Source organism: Perissodus microlepis, chromosome 16 (genome assembly GCF_051167445.1).
Source record: "Perissodus microlepis isolate ML-2025 ecotype Zambia chromosome 16, ASM5116744v1, whole genome shotgun sequence".
NCBI classification, from domain to species: domain Eukaryota; kingdom Metazoa; phylum Chordata; class Actinopteri; order Cichliformes; family Cichlidae; genus Perissodus; species Perissodus microlepis.
In genome coordinates this window covers 13,554,686-13,570,375 of record NC_140476.1, presented here as the reverse complement: position 1 = coordinate 13,570,375, position 15,690 = coordinate 13,554,686, and the positions used below count along the sequence as shown (strand labels likewise).

General features: G+C 45.1%; 1 protein-coding gene across 4 annotated transcripts in view; it reads right to left on the bottom strand.

Annotated features, from left to right (window-relative positions):
* The window catches only part of map3k13 (mitogen-activated protein kinase kinase kinase 13), a 39,900-nt gene that overhangs the window by 7,324 nt on the left and 16,886 nt on the right, over nucleotides 1-15,690 (bottom strand). Inside the window, exons 1-12 of one of the 4 annotated variants that reach the window (XM_084907540.1) lie at nucleotides 13,439-13,769; nucleotides 5,341-6,044; nucleotides 3,839-4,022; nucleotides 3,547-3,738; nucleotides 2,700-2,858; nucleotides 2,410-2,568; nucleotides 2,199-2,307; nucleotides 1,970-2,079; nucleotides 1,732-1,848; nucleotides 1,202-1,363; nucleotides 293-1,061; nucleotides 138-208 (exon numbers count right to left, since the gene is read on the bottom strand). In XM_084907540.1, the coding sequence (XP_084763666.1) occupies nucleotides 138-208; nucleotides 293-1,061; nucleotides 1,202-1,363; nucleotides 1,732-1,848; nucleotides 1,970-2,079; nucleotides 2,199-2,307; nucleotides 2,410-2,568; nucleotides 2,700-2,858; nucleotides 3,547-3,738; nucleotides 3,839-4,022; nucleotides 5,341-5,977 (2,669 nt within the window). In that variant the 5' untranslated portion in view covers nucleotides 5,978-6,044; nucleotides 13,439-13,769. Of the gene's footprint in view, nucleotides 1-137; nucleotides 209-292; nucleotides 1,062-1,201; nucleotides 1,364-1,731; nucleotides 1,849-1,969; nucleotides 2,080-2,198; nucleotides 2,308-2,409; nucleotides 2,569-2,699; nucleotides 2,859-3,546; nucleotides 3,739-3,838; nucleotides 4,023-5,340; nucleotides 6,045-13,438; nucleotides 13,770-15,690 lie in introns of those variants that run through there. The other 3 variants (XM_084907539.1, XM_084907538.1, XM_084907541.1) reach the window with 3 other exon arrangements.

The window sequence follows — 15,690 nt, the reverse complement described above, 5'->3', positions numbered from 1 at the left end:
TCAAGGAGAGAGGGGAGAAAAAATGAAAAGAAAACTTCCACATGGTTACTGCAGCAGTTTCCTTTGAAAATGGCTCCTAGTTGATCTGCTAAAGATCATTTTCTTTTGCTGCAAACTAAATGACCTTCTATATTCACCTCTGTCTCCTTGGAAACTCCACTTCACTATCCACCTCTCCCTCTTCTTCTTCGGATGACTCATCACCACCCTGAAAAAGAAGCGGTAACAGCTTTTAATCCCACACAAGCACACGTTACATACTCATCGGTGTAAAGCCACCAGCTCTGCTCACCTTCCTGAGCGGCCTGAGAGTGCGGGGCAGTGCAGAGGGCAGTGTGTGCGCGTTCTGGGATGCATCCTGTTCCTGCGTCTCTGTCTTCTTTGTGGTCTCTCCATCTGAGACTGTGTCTTTGTTGTGCGCCCCCAGAGAAGACTGGGTGCCCTCTTGGGTGTTGAGCAGCGAGTAGTGCGGCAGCTCTGGGTGGCTTGATGGGGGAGGGGTCTCCTGACAGTGTAGGCAGCCGGGGAAGGGGTGAGCCTGGCAGCAGGGACATAAAGAACCAGCACCAGCGCCTGATGCAGGTTTGGAGCCGGTGGATGAAGTCCGCTGTCGCGTGTCTGCATCCACAGCGGTGGAAATGAGGTCAGGACTGGAGCCAGAAACGCGGCGCTGCATGTGGTCAGTTTGAGGGCTACGGAGGGCGGCGGCAGGGCCGAAGTATCGCAGGTTGTTGGCACAGTTGACAACGGCCTCCTCGCGACCTTTCAAGGGGAGAAAGTTCCCCTCCGTTTGAGGAGGGTGGTGGTGGTGGTGGTGGTGGTGATGATGGTGGATCGGTTGCTCCTGGAGAGATTGGGTTTCTTCTGGTGCTCCAGCAATGGGCTTCAGCACAGCGGAGAACTCGCTGTGGCTTCCTTTGCTGTTGGCGCGGCGGTGACGAGGCTTGCTTCGGTACCGGGCTTTGCCAGGAGGGGTGGAGACCTTCGGGCTAGCAGACAGCGGTGAGGGCGACGGGAGAGGGTCTACGCTAGGGATGCCATCAGAGCGAAGCAGGTCTGGCCTGGAAAATATGAATTGTATTCAACAGTATTTAAATGACACTCTGACCTGAGCTGCGATAAATCACACATCTGCAGCTGAACCTACAGATACATGAACATGTGTAACTTTTAATAGAGATAATACGTTTGAAAATCAGACCTTTTGGTGGGAGGCATCCCAGGTTTGTGGGAAATGCTTCCTTTCTTCTTGATGAGCTTCTCCACAGCGTTGGATCGAACGATCGGTCGGACTAAGTGGCGCTTGTAGCTGCCGGGATATTTCTTCTCCACCGCCTGCTCTCTCCTACGGTGATGCACAGAACTAGATTTAAGTCAGATCATGGGGGAAAAGCAGTCACGCTGCACTTTAGTTAAACACAACATAGCAAACATTAATGGGAAGTGAAAAGCATTCCTGACATGTAAAGCTACATCAAGGAATCTGCAATAATTTAAGAAACTCACTATTTATGTACATCATGCGTAAGTCAAAAAAAGCAGAGACTCATAGGAAAAATCGAAAAATATTTACGATACCATTCAGATCATTTTTGTCACTCTAGCTAGCTGAACATGCTTTCAGTTCTGTTGCAGTTTGTTACTGGAAATGTTGAAAGAGAGGAAATACGGGCACAATGAGAGCAGGATACTAGTAAAGCAGAGATGTGACAAAAATGTTTATCTACATACTTCATCAGCTCCTTTTCTCGGACCTCCAGCTGCAGCATGATGGCACTGAGCTCCATGTAGAGGTTGTTGGCTCTCTCCAATTTCCTCTCATAGTGCTCCCGGATGTCCAGTGCATGCCTGAGAACATGCATGAAATGCATCCAAATGTCCAAACTCCAGTAACTTCTGCTTTATGTACAAATTAAAAACCACGTCTTCTATTAACAAGCCACATGTCTGCTCTCTTTTCCCCACACACCTGAGTTCATCCCTCCTGCGTCGGATCAGCTCCTCGTCCAGCCTGTGGATGCAGGTGCCTTCACTTTTGATCTTCTCAAAATGCTTCTTCACCTCCTCCCTCCATTCTGCCTGTAATATGGATTTACACAGTCAACATGCAGCCAGAACATTCACTGCACAAAGAATTACACTGCAAAAAGCACACAAAGTTAAGGTGTAGTCTTGCATTTCTCAGTATTGGTCCAGACCTGAGACTTAAAGTAGGTCTCCTGAGGAGTTCCCAGAACATCTGCAGAGGCGATGTCGAGATGTAGGAGAATCTGACGAAACGACGGCCTATTCCTGGGCTTTCCCTGCCTGGAGTTCATGAAAATCATGAAGGAAGATACGCAGAGTATGTTTACGTTCTAGCAGTTATCATATTTTAAGTGATGTAGTAGAAAAGCTGTTTTTGCTCACCATGTCTGTTTCATGAGGATTTTAAACCCGTCCGGGCACGTGGAGGGGACTGGAAGGTGGAGACTGTTGCTGCCGACACCCCAAATAATGGCGGATGAGTCCACATCTTTGTAGGGAATCTCTCCAGTCAGTAGCTCCCATAACACAACTCCAAATGACCTGCAACACACAAGCAAAGATGGACAGGTTTCATTGCAGAAACATGACTATTAAAGACGACACTTAAAATATCATTTTCTATGATGTGGAAAAGCTAAACATTGCTTCATATTTCTTCATCTATTACTCACCAGATGTCTACTTTTTCAGACACAGGTTCATTTCTTATCACTTCTGGGGCCATCCAGGCCACCGTCCCCGCAAATGACATCTTTGTACTTTTATCACTGAGCTCTTTGGACGTGCCAAAGTCTGAGATTTTCACAGTGTCGTTGTGGGTCACCAAAACACTAAAAGATGCACAAAGAGAAAACACGGCAAGGTCAGTCTATTTGGTTAAGAGGAGTGTAAAAAAAAAAAAAAAAAAAAAAAAAAAGAAAGAAAGGGAAAAAAAGGCAGACAAAGCCAAAATCGAAAGCAGGATGAGTTGGCCCGGGGTTAAAACATTCAGACTGATGATGATGATAATGCAGAAGTTTTTACGGGGTATGAGCTTTTCTTTCTTTAGCACTTAGAATCAGTTTTAAGCCAAAACGACTTCGCTGATAGAGAAGCATCTGAATCACCCCATTAGTCGAATGAGTCTGACCTTTCCAGCACATTCAGACTGCTATTATTCTGCTGACTAATACAGTGTGTGGCACTGCTGCAGCACGATGATATTGATTAGAGATGCAAGCGTGCAGCGGGGATGAGACAGAACAATCTGTCATACTCTTACATGAAGACGAGTAGCTTTTGTTAAATTTGAGAATGGTATTTGAGTTAATGTCAGACTATTCAGAGCAGAAAGGATGGATTGTGTGAACACAGCACTCATGATGCACCAGGAAAACTATGCATTTCATTCCAACAAAAAAAAAAAAAAGAGTAAATAACTTAAATTTGATTTAGGTCTACTACTGTGTTTTCTCAACACAAATGTATAAGATGCTCCTCCGTCAGAAAGTTAATCAGCTTCCTGCCTGAAAAACTCACTTAGGAGACTTGAGGTCTCTGTGGATGATCTTGTGCAGGTGTAGGTAGTTCATGCCGCTGGCAATGCCTGTGGCCCAGTCCACCAGCAGCCTTGGGGTCACTTTCCTCCCCGCTCTCAGCACCTCATACAGCTGACCCTGAGCACAGTACTCCATGATAATGCAGTAACAAGGTGCCTGGGTGCACACACCCCTGACACAGAAAAAAAGACAGAATACATGTTAAACACACCCAGAGCTCCACCAGATGAAACAAACGCGTCACGCACAAGGGCGAGTGACTGTGGACTTACTTGAAGCTGATGATATTGGGATGCTTGAGCTTTCGCAGGTGTTTAATGTCCGTCTCCTTCTGTTCTCGCACCTTCTTGATAGCCACTTCCTCGGAGCGAAACTTGCCCAGGAAGACGGCACCCTGTGCTCCGCTGCCGAGCCACTGCAGCTCTGAAATCTCCTCGAAAGGAACCTCCCACATGTCTGAAATCAGGTTAGCAAGTTTTGTCAAAATGACCACAGCATCCTGGTACTTTGCAAAGTGTACATGATGAACTACATGTGTTCTTTAGCAACTTTTTTGTCAGTAATGTCAGTAATACTTGCTTTTCAGAACAATGTTTTATAGGCTTACAGCCCAAGGATAAGGATGTTTGTGTCTTTCATTTCTGTTTATATAAATGTGAAGCTACTCCTACAAGTTGTGAAGAAGTAAATACTTCATATTGGTTTATAGCAGTGGTGTCCAAACTCAGGCCTCGAGGGCCGGTGTCCTGCAGGTTTTAGATGCGTCCTTGATCCATCACAGATGATTTAAATGGCTAAATTACCTCCTCAACACGTCTCGAAGTTCTCCAGAGGCCTGGTAATGAACTAATCATTTGATTCAGGTGTGAAGACCCAGGGTGAGATCTAAAACCTGCAGGACACCGGCTCTCGTGGCCAAACCTGCTCCATAGGTTCAGATACCTATAGGTACCGTCTCCATCACAGCAGGTCTCTTATCTTGTAAAACCTTCTCTTTCATTCTTGCTGCTATCCTTCTGTCCCCCAACACTCATCTCCACCCACTCCACCCTGCCTGTTCTCTCTATTTCACCCCTCTTGTGCATTGCCCGTCGCTTTGGATGGCTGGCATCGGGTACTTAAACACATCCACCTTCACTACTGACTGCATCTTTCTGCTTGCCTCCCTCTTATTCACACACATTTTGTCTTCCAATATTTTTGTTAAACCCTTGAATTATAGCTGAAAGTCTGCACTTTGATCACAGCTTTGATCACAGTGGTGTCAATGTCCACAAATGACCACAAAAATACACCAGAAAGCACATATTTTATAGTTCTTACCAATATGTGTATAAATAAGCCTTTAGCTCCTATAAATGTCTTAGACCTTCAAATACTGAATCATGCTGTTTAAGTGGTTTTAGAAACAGAAGCTACGACTCTAGCCCAGACTACGGCTAAGCAGCCACGAGATCCAGCCCAGTTCTGTCTGACCTCCACTCATATCCCGTAGCTCTCGTCCAGCCTGAGCATGCAGCCCTGCGGCAAGGTGAGCCTACCTTTACCATGACCTCAATTCAAACTGACAGCTGTGCAGCTTCACCCGCAACAGCAAAGCGGCGAAGCCAGGACGGGCTATTCAATTACAGTTTCAGAATACATTAGGAGAAACAAGAGGGAATCTTTTGTTCGTTTCTCAGAAGTTTCACAGGTACGGGGACATCTGAATTAAACAAAAAGCATTTAGTGTGTTAAACTGATGCCAAACAGAAAGATAAAACCCAAAGTTTACCTTGCTGTTGTAGCTTGTATTCAGTAGAGTAGGTCTTCCCAATAATGTTCCACACAGGCCGCAGGCAGCCAAACAGCCCCTCTAAGAAGCCTCCCGACCCAGGAGGGGCTCTTTGGAAGTGCAGCTTGATGTCATCAGGGTGATGCGGGAGGTTCGGCTTGCCCTCTCCATTGTGGTCCATTGGACAGTCCCCCTCTCCCATATGGTCGTCCATGCCGCTGCCACATCCAACGTGCTCATGGGATGCCGGCGACCCAGCTTCCTCGTGGTCCTGCTCCTGCAGCTGGAGCACGCTGTTGTCAAAGTGTCCGCCTTCGCTCCGAGTTGAGTCCACGCTCAGGGCTGCGTTTGGTGGACTAGTACCGCCCAACATGGACTCCTCATCCTGGCCAGGCGTCTGCAGCAGGGGAACGGGCAGGTGTGTCGGCGGAGCGAGGTCTGTGATGATCTGAGGAGGTAAGTTGGATAGAGGGGCCTGAGGAGGCTGCGGTTGGGAGTTAGGCGAGCTGGATTTCTTCATGCTGTCCCCAACCACAGTGAGTTTGAGCTCCTCCTTCAGCTTGCCCACCAGTAGACTGGGACAGGAAGTCCAAGAGAGCACCTCAGGGGAGCTGCCCATGGTGTCGTGCATGTGCATGGGCTGCCCAGTGACGATGAGTGGGACGTGTCCTAACACACTGGTTTGTCTAAATGCTGAAAATCACCTGAAGAGAAAAACAGAATGAGAAACTGTTAACTAGATTAAAAACTACAAAAACAGGAATGCAATTAAATACATTTACATAACTATAGTCACCTCAGATAAAACATAATTAAAGCTGTCTGCATGATAGGACCCTATTACGTCCTAAAACAGACATGAACACCTCTCATGTCCTCTATTAGATCTGCAGGGATTGACAGAGCATTGATGATTATTATTTTTAGCTACACAGTGCAAACACTGCAGGGTAAATGATGTTGGAAATATCAGAAAAGCATCAATTCAGTGCGCAAGAGACAACACTGCAGAATTAATACTAATAACTCATTTCTAGGAAACTTATAGGAAACAGTCGGCCGCAACCAATCACACACACCAACCGAGGCTTTTCTATTATCTCTCTGAAGCAGTAACACTATAGACGGGATTAAAGACCTTGCTGTGTATTAGGACTGCTGAGAGGAAGACATCTGGCATGAACAGCCCATTCTCATTCTTAAAGCCAACAAAGGCCCAGGCAGCCGTGAACATGGAGGGTCAGAAACAGACACAGAATCACCAGGTGAAGATCTTTACCATCCTAGTGTGTCTGTGAGTCAGGAAGGGACACAGCATTTAAAAATAAACGACAAAAAATATGCAAATCCTCTGTATGCACTTTTATATTTGGATTTTGATATTGTGACATATTTGGTAAATGCACTGGTGCTTTTATAAAGCTTTTCTACTCTATTTAAGCACTCAAAGTGCTTTCTTTCTGCAAGCCTCATTCACCCATTCACACAAGCACCCTTTTCTATGTCTAACTTTATATAACCTGCTTGCCCTTTATAAAACTCTATAACTTTTATCCTAACATTTACAACTTGGGGTTTGGTGTCTTGTGAAGGCTATTTTGACATGCAGATTAGACCAGCCCTGCGAAAGATTAACGGCCTGTCCAGGGAGTACCCTGCCTCTCGCCCTATGACAGCTGGGATAAGCATGAACTGGATGGATGGAAGGATGGATGACATAATTATAATTCTTTGTTAATTGAGGAAATAAAATACCAAATCACACTGACAAATTGCCTATTGCATCCACAAATATTACACAAATACTTCCACGTCCACTGATGGTGACGTGGCAAAAGCATAAAATCAAAATAATAATAATTAAAAAAAAAAAAAAAAAAAAAAACAACACATTAAAATTTTGTTGTGTTACATAACACTGGCTCACATGATCTGAAGGTTAAGGTTTGATAGTTTAATAACACTAATCAGGAAATAAAGCTGAAAGATCATCCAGCTGGTGAACCCTGAGTAGAGATCATTTCATCATGCATACCGATCCAAAGGTTAAGCACAAACATTCATGCTCAAGCACTTTTTGCCTGATAACATCAGGCTTAGTTAAAAATTACCAGCAATTTTGCAACGTGACAAACAAAACTATTTATTACGCAACAACAGAACCAAAACTATCAACATTATTCACCTTCTGCTACCAATTTTGCAACTTTTAAAAGGATCAGTCATTTCCTAAAAGGCAGATCTTAAAGAGACTGTGGGGAACTTCAGGCAATGACTAATTTGAGTGCATTTACGGCAGTAGGATGAAATATAATAAAAACTATGTTTGGATAAAAACATAAAGTAGTAAAAAAAATTAACTCCTGGTTAATTATTCAGCAGCAATTTCTGAATATTTTTAATATTATACTAAAATCTGTGTGTTTGATTACTACTAATTGCTTCTCAAATATAATATTATTTCTTACCTGTGCTGAAGCCCTTTTTCCTGTAAGTGTACCTACATTCATGATGTAGTAATTGGGTTTGTAGCCGCTCATATATAGCAGGTCAGTGTACCTGGACTAGAGGGGTTCTGTACGCACAGTGCATTTTTCCAACACTGCCACCAGGAGTTGCCAAAGTCAAAACCGGTCAAATCCTCCAGGCCGAGGCTTTAATTTGTTGCAAGTGTGCCGCACGCTGTGTTTTCAGACAAACAGATGGCCTTTTATCCACAGTCTGACTGTGTTTATCTACCCAAAAGGGGAAAAAAGTGAATCAATCACTGTGTAAATGACACTTGAGCTTTTTCTCTTTTAAATCCACAAGGACAAAAATCCAATCATGCCTGAGCAAGCTGTAGAAAACAGAGGGTGTGGGAGACAGAGGGACATAGTGAGAAGCTGCACAGTGCGCACAGTCACAAAAGATCAAAGTCCAGGAGGGAGGAGACAGAGAGGCAGAGCAGTGCCCTGGCTCTGTGTTACGTGGAAGGAGGACAGTCATATAGTCCAACTGAAGCCAGCGTGGTTTATGTTGCTCTCTGCAGCACGGTCGTAGAGCTCCTCCACTTGGCACGGGTCAAAGTACAAACAAACCCTGATTACTCGGCTGCAGATAAGTTCTCTGCAGACAAAGCTGCAACAGACCGCCTGGAGTCCCGACTTCAAACTTAGTTTTAATCCCACTTTTATTCCAAGCTTCTATTCAATGCTTTTTGCAAGTGTTCGCCAAAAGCATGTACTGTATCCGTGTATCTACTGGACGGGTAACATGAGTGGTGTGAGTGTGGGGCAGCTGCCAGGAGCTCATCTATAATGCAGGCCTGTCTCTAAGCAGGCTGCTGAGAGTGCAGGGGAAGGAGAGAATGCTCTCTCAGGTATCCAATAAATCCGTCCCTTCCAAAGCAGAGACAAACGAGCTGTACGAGCAAAGGCCCATGCTGTAATTCCACCTCACAAACGGCTCTCAGAGCTGGGCTTCTGACGTGGGCTTGCTGTGGGTGGATATGGCTGACTGGACAGAAACATGCACAGGAAGACCGAAAAATTAACACCTTTTTACTTTTTTGTTTTTAACTAAATCTCTTTCCAAACAACAAGAATCTTTAGTGCCTCTGTTCTACAAATCCAGCACCAAGAACAGGAAATGGACCTCTTGCTCTTTTCCATTAATCTCTAATGGAAGATCTCTATGGGCGTAGAATCCCATGAATAATGTCTGTGCTGCGGGTTTCATTTCCACAGGCATTTATTTACAGGACTTTCCGAGAGATCGTGACTGAGTAAAAGGACAAACCGACCGAGTGTTTGCACGAACTCTGTGCTGCTTCACAGAAGTACACAACCCACTTATTTAGCAGAATGAGTAAAATAAAGAAAGAAAGGGAGGAAGAGAGGGAGAAATTATCAGAGGCTGATCCTTTAATCCCTCTACAGGGCTCTAGAGACATGCTTGTCCAAACACAGACCCTATTCGGCCCTCCCCCTCAATTTATCCTCCACATAATTCCTTTCATTTCTTGCATCTCTAAAGGTGACCTAAAGCCTAACAGATCATGACATGTACATGCATAGTATATAGATACAACCTTAAAAGAGCAGAGCAGCACTGCCGGATAAAGAGCTCACTGCAATTGGTTATTGTAACGCTTCATATCCGAGTGCATACAACAGCTGGTGGTGCAAGGGGATCAGGTTCAGGGAGCACACATGCTCACACACACACACACACAAACATGCATACACAGACAGACGCACACATGCCCGGGGCGTGTCTGGCGAGATCCAATAATCCCACTACTCCCAGCAATTCACGGGGGAATGCAGTTTTTTTTGTATCACTCAGCAAACGCCAGTATGGTTGTTTAGATCCTGCTTCAACACTCTGTGCCAGCAGGACGTTCAGCGATACTTTGAGCGTAAACGCACGTACACAGTCCACCCGCAAAACGCGGCATTGCGGGCGGCATCTGCGTCTCTGTGCTCCTCATTAAGAGAAGCCCTGCTGGGACCCATAGAGGGAACCTCCCTTCAGGTGACAGCTGCGACCCCCTGACAAAGAACCAATTTAGCCCCTATCCCACCACATCATTCACACGTTACCATGTCAACACAGCATCCGTCCTGACCTTCTGCTTCCAGTCGCACTCAATCTCATCCAACACTTGGAGAGGCTACAAGCATGAAGGCTGTAGTTGTAACATGTGCTACCGTGTCTTGGACACAGAATGATATCTAGATCTGGATTTGGTTTTTAGAATATCAAGATAATGTCACTCAAGCCTTTTTTTGTTTACATTTTATACATATTAGCAAAGATGTGAACTGAAATAGCAACAAATCCTCTAAAAACCTTCCAGGATACAGATACAGACGTGGATCAGCATCAAAAGTCAATCACGTCCAACTTTAGCCTAAACTCACCTCCGTTAAAACCTGCGCAATCCCGCTAACAAGCAGACAAAATGAACCAATCACGTCAACTCGTGCACAGAGGTCACGAGGACGAGGAAAACCAGATCATTCCACTGATCAGTTCTTCAGCTTCCTTTTGAACAATAAGATGTCAGAAGAGAAGTAAACATCTCACTTGATGAGATACTGGAGGTTCAACACCTGCCCTACAAACAAAATCAAATCGCACACTAAAGCACACATGCCTGCAGCACAATGAGGCACAGCCTTTCACATCCGGTCATTTCTGGGAGGAAAGATAAATACCTGCACCAACAGAGCACTTTCATGCCTCCTGACCTCTTGTCTTGAAACAAACATGAGTGAGAGACAGATGGTGAGACCAGCGCTCGTCTTCACTGAGCATGTGCTCGTCTTGGTTATTCTGGGTCATAATTGAACAGCTGAACTCTGATGTCTGTGCTTGTTTCTCTTCTCGGTGCACTCTATGGACTTTTGCGGCCTCTGCTTATCTAGTGACTAAGCAATGGTGTGAAATTTGTAAACATGCTGCTCATATATTTCCATAAATTCCTCGGAAATGTGAGCTGCCCGGTCCTGATTTGATAGTCGGGGATGTGGTCCGACGTGTAAATCAGCTTTCACTTGCTACCAAGGCCGTGAGTCCTGCCAGAGAGGATTGGACAGGCTGCTGTAGGTGGGTGAAAGTAATAATCTGCTGGTGTGGGGAAGAGCTGTGGAAGGGAGAAATAAACAAATCTGGCACAGCGCTCAGGCATCTGCCGTCACACGGCTGACATTTCCCACTAATACCCTTTTTTCATATTCTGATTCCCTCTGCTGACTCACCTAGGCGGACTTAAAATACCTGTTATTGGCCGAAGGCGAAAGCGGGTCACAGAACAATAATCCCTGCCCGTTTACCTGCCTGCTCAGGGTCTGACTGGCGTTGCTGGTCGAATAGGAACAAGGTCAAAGCTGCCGCTAGAAGCCACAGGGAAAGTGCCAGGTGGGATCATGTGTAATTGGGTTTGTTGTGAAGACTGGATTGAGTCAGGTGGAGGAGGAGGAGAGGGGAGGTTAGGTGCATGAATGAAAGTGGCAACGAGAGGCGATGAGCAGGAGGGATGGAAGAGTGAGTAAAAACAAACCCGAAGAGTGTGCTGTCAGCATTCAAACCCTCCAGATGACCAACAGAATGAGCACGACTGTGAATCATTGGCACTCCAAACACACACACACACACACAACTTGTGCCTCAAATAGCCTCATCTGGTACAAGCCAGAATCGGAGAAAATAAATAACTGAAGAAAAGCTTGTGCGCCATCGACACGTCACACACTCTCCCTCCAGCCTCTTGGCAAGGCTGCAGACAGCACTGCAACCAGGACACAATGCCTAAAAATCTGCAACTATCTGGCATATGCTCCTCTGCAAAACTCTCAAGGCTTCAATACGAGCCTTTCTAGTCAAGCAGACTCTCTGCTCCCAGTGATGCTTAGCAATAAAAGCTCTACAGAGGTCAATTTATGAATACTAACCACACTCCTACACACACACACACACACACACACACACACACACACACACACATCCAGATAGCTGATGAATTCGAACAGACAGAGAGGGATGGTGAGGCCAAGGAGACAGTGGAGGGAGAGACTGGCTCAGAGAAATGTAGATAAAGGGGGGAAAAAGCAGATTAAGAAGGCAAAAGGGACCAAAGGAGCTGTGAATGAGGCAGATAAAAAGGTGGTTGGACTGCAGAATGAGTGAAATCAGAGGAAAAATCAAGGCGAAACAGAAAAACAGACGTTTTGCTGTTTTCCGTGGCTGCTCGCGGCGCGAAACTGTACCGACCACGCTCCAGTGGGAAAGACTCCCAGAGCGACAACAAAGGACACAAGAGGAGCCGGCTCCATGTGAACCGGGCCTGTCTGCCCTGCACGACCAGGAGACAACGGCACGCACGCACACACACATACACACAATACTGCACAACAGGGCAGCTGCTGCCACAACAATTCCCCTTGTGCTCTTTTAATAGGGACGGCCTGCCTGGCCCGACAACAACAAGGAGAGAGACAGACACACAAACAGTGACACAACAGACAAACATGCATATTGCAGGAGCCTGCCTGTGACTGACACCGTTATAATGGCTGAAATATGAAAATACACAAAGCCCCAGCTAAAAAAAAAAAGAAAAGGAAAGAAAAGTGGGGCAAGAGACTCTAAGGGGACCAAGTGGGTGTTGTACTACATGTTCTTCCTTCTGCTCAAAAACAGCCTCTCTAGCACAGCAGAAAGCCCAGAAAATCAATACACATTAGTGCTCCTGTTATGTCCTGGCTTCATGCTTTCCCTGCTTGCTCTTAAAAACACAGCATGCATGTAAATCTAAGCAGTGAACCTCCCCCAATCAGCAAAGTCAGACACTCTGGAGAAAACCCCTCATAAACATGAATATCCAGCTTTTTATTTATTTTTTTAATGCTCTCTTGCAAAAGGACGGATGGATGTACGTACGCTGGAGTCGTCCCCTCCTCCACCTCCTCTCCTCTAAAGCCTGGCTGCTGGCTACTCATCTTGTGTAGTTACATAAACATGCTTACTAGCAGAGGACAGAGGTGGGCACACACAGAGCTCTCCTGCTGCCAAGTAAATACAGAGGTTGATGTAAAGAGCTGCAGGAAAGTCGAACATGGCGAAGCGGGCAGGGGGACGTTAAATATGCGAGAGTTAAGAATAAGAAGCAGTGGAAGGAAAGTCAGTGTGGTTTGGAATGACCGTGACTGTACACAAAATACATGTGGCCCAGATAAGTCAGACTGAGGGGGAGTTATTTATCTATTTATTTATTGTTATTATTTATTGCATTTGCTGGCAAAAATAAAGCAGGTGAGGGCGGGTCTGTTGCCCTGTATCTTTACCTACATCCCACCTGTCCTTCAGAGGGCACAGAGAAGCACTGCATCAAAAAAAAAAAGAAAGAAAAAACCCAAAACCCAGCAGCGGCGTCACCGCTGATCCTAAAATAGCTCCAGCACGCACCAACGCACGACCGCTCAACACACTCCTGCAGCACTGCTACTGAACAAATACTGACATGTGCTCTATACACACAGACAGACTCCCTGCAGATGTGCGATGTGCAAAAGAGACAAATCATACCCATAAGCATGAGAAGGACAAGTACCTCCACATTACAGTGCTTCCACTCAGATGAACGGCAAAAGACATAGCATCAGCAGATTACTCACAGCAGACACGGCTCAGATTCATGGTCCTCTCTCAGCTAAGGCAGGGATGTGTGGAGGGGGGAAAAAGCCGGGCGAGAGGAAGACCGAACTGACAGTCGGGATTCAGAAGAAAGGAAAAAAAATAATAATAAAAGAACAGGAGTGAGGGAGAAGGCAGAGGATGGGAGATGACAGACATTCCTCTAACTCCTGCAGCACCTGGGCTGTGAGTGGGAGGGCGGCATAGTCACCGGGACGATGAAGACCTGCTCACGTCACACTTTTCATGAATGGAGCCGTCTGACGCAGGGAGGACGCAGCTCAAAGAGCAGAGGAGAGGGGGGGGGGGGGGGGGGGGGGCAGAAAGGGCGGAGCTTGTTGCACAGACTCAGAAAGGAGGAGGTGCAAACGGAGATGAAGAGGAAAGCAGAGGAAGAGAGATGGAGGAGGAGGAGGGCGTGCATTTCAAAGCAGCACCAGTTGGGAACAGAAGGTTAGGCTGCGGTGGCGTCTCCGTAAGTAGGACAAACTGTTTCGGCACAGGAGAAAATCCTTTTGTACCAAATCAGTTCTTTCACGCCAATTGTGTCAAAATCACAAATGTCTGCAGGCTGGATCCAGTGAGGACTATCCATTTGTCATGAAATACTGCCCCCCACAATTGGGACAAAATATCTTGCTTTGCAATCACGTCCGGTGGAAATTAATCCCTCTGAAGCGCCAGTGTCAAATAACAACACATGTTCTTATTTTTCAGGCTTTTAAATAGCACGAAGGGTTTGCTAAAGGTCACAATTAGCACAGCAGTAGAACATTTATAAGCTGAAAGTCAGAACCAAATAAACGAGTTAATCTAACTAAACTGAAGTCAAGATGAAATAATCTCTAACAAAAAAGTGTTTTTAAAGAAATTAGGGACCACCTTAAACACACTTCACCAGTGTGTTTCATTAAATTTGCAATTTCTCCATTACAAAGTATTTTTACTGTTTAAATGGTAAGTTTTCCCCCAGTCTTTCTGTGTTTATAAGAATATGGAGTAGAAAAGATCCCTGGGATTATTGAGAAATATCAGCAGAGTAGCATCACAGCTGAGCAGGGAGCAGTGCGGATTAAAAGCAATGTCTTTATATGAATATCTAGCAATAAAACAACTCTATGAAACACACATCAATATCAACCCACTCATATATTCAGACAAGATGCCTTTAAACCCTATTTACCCCCACAGGTGAGCAGCTGGAAGAGCCACACTTCTATCTGTACTCTCTAAGCAGACTTTCCTTCTCTCTTTGGCCTCAGATAAAGGAAGAGGTGATCAGTGTTGATGAATGAGATTTAGCTGAAAGCACAGAAGTATAATTTGAGCTTTCAACACAAAATAATAACTTGTGAATAACCCTGATTAATATCTTCCACACAGATCCGACGGCCAGGCTTGCTCCACTTCCTCAGTCACTTTCTAGAAGCCATCACTGGAAAGCAGCACTTCAAAATATCAGGAAAACTCAGTAAAGAACAGTAAAGACACTGAATAAGGACATTACAGTGTACCAATACCACCTCTGTGATTTTCTCCTACAAAATTACAGTTAAATGAGGTCACATCCCATTCATTACACACATACACAGCTGCACTATGAACACATAAAACCACACAAGCAGTCAGAAATGTTCCTGTAAACTGTGGTCATGTGACTTCAGTTATCGAATCATAACTAGCACGGGGTGTAAATGCTCTGCACTGCTGCTCTTTCTCTATATTACATAATAACTGTTCCAGTGCAGTTTAACTTCAGGTTTGTGCACAGGAGGCTTTATGCATGCTCTCCTCATTTACATAAAACACCTAAATCTACAGCTGAAATTATTAGAAAATGTATCAATTAGTTATTCTACAGGCAATAAAAATGCAAAAACAATTACTGAGTATCTACATATACTCAGGTAAACAAGATGGCAAAAAAAAAATCCACTCAAAGAACTCAGGGCACAGTTTCATACTGCAAAGGCCAGGCAATTACCTGCGTGTCACTCACCCTCTCTCCTATCCACTCAACTCTTCCCTAAGTAACAAAGGCCCAAAATGCTAAAAAATGTAATAATAATAGTAATAAAAAGAATAATCTTACAGCAGTAGGGGTTTAATAGCTTCAGGGCTGAAAAACTACGATAGTCAGAGAGAAAATAAAAAGGTCAGAACGTCAGA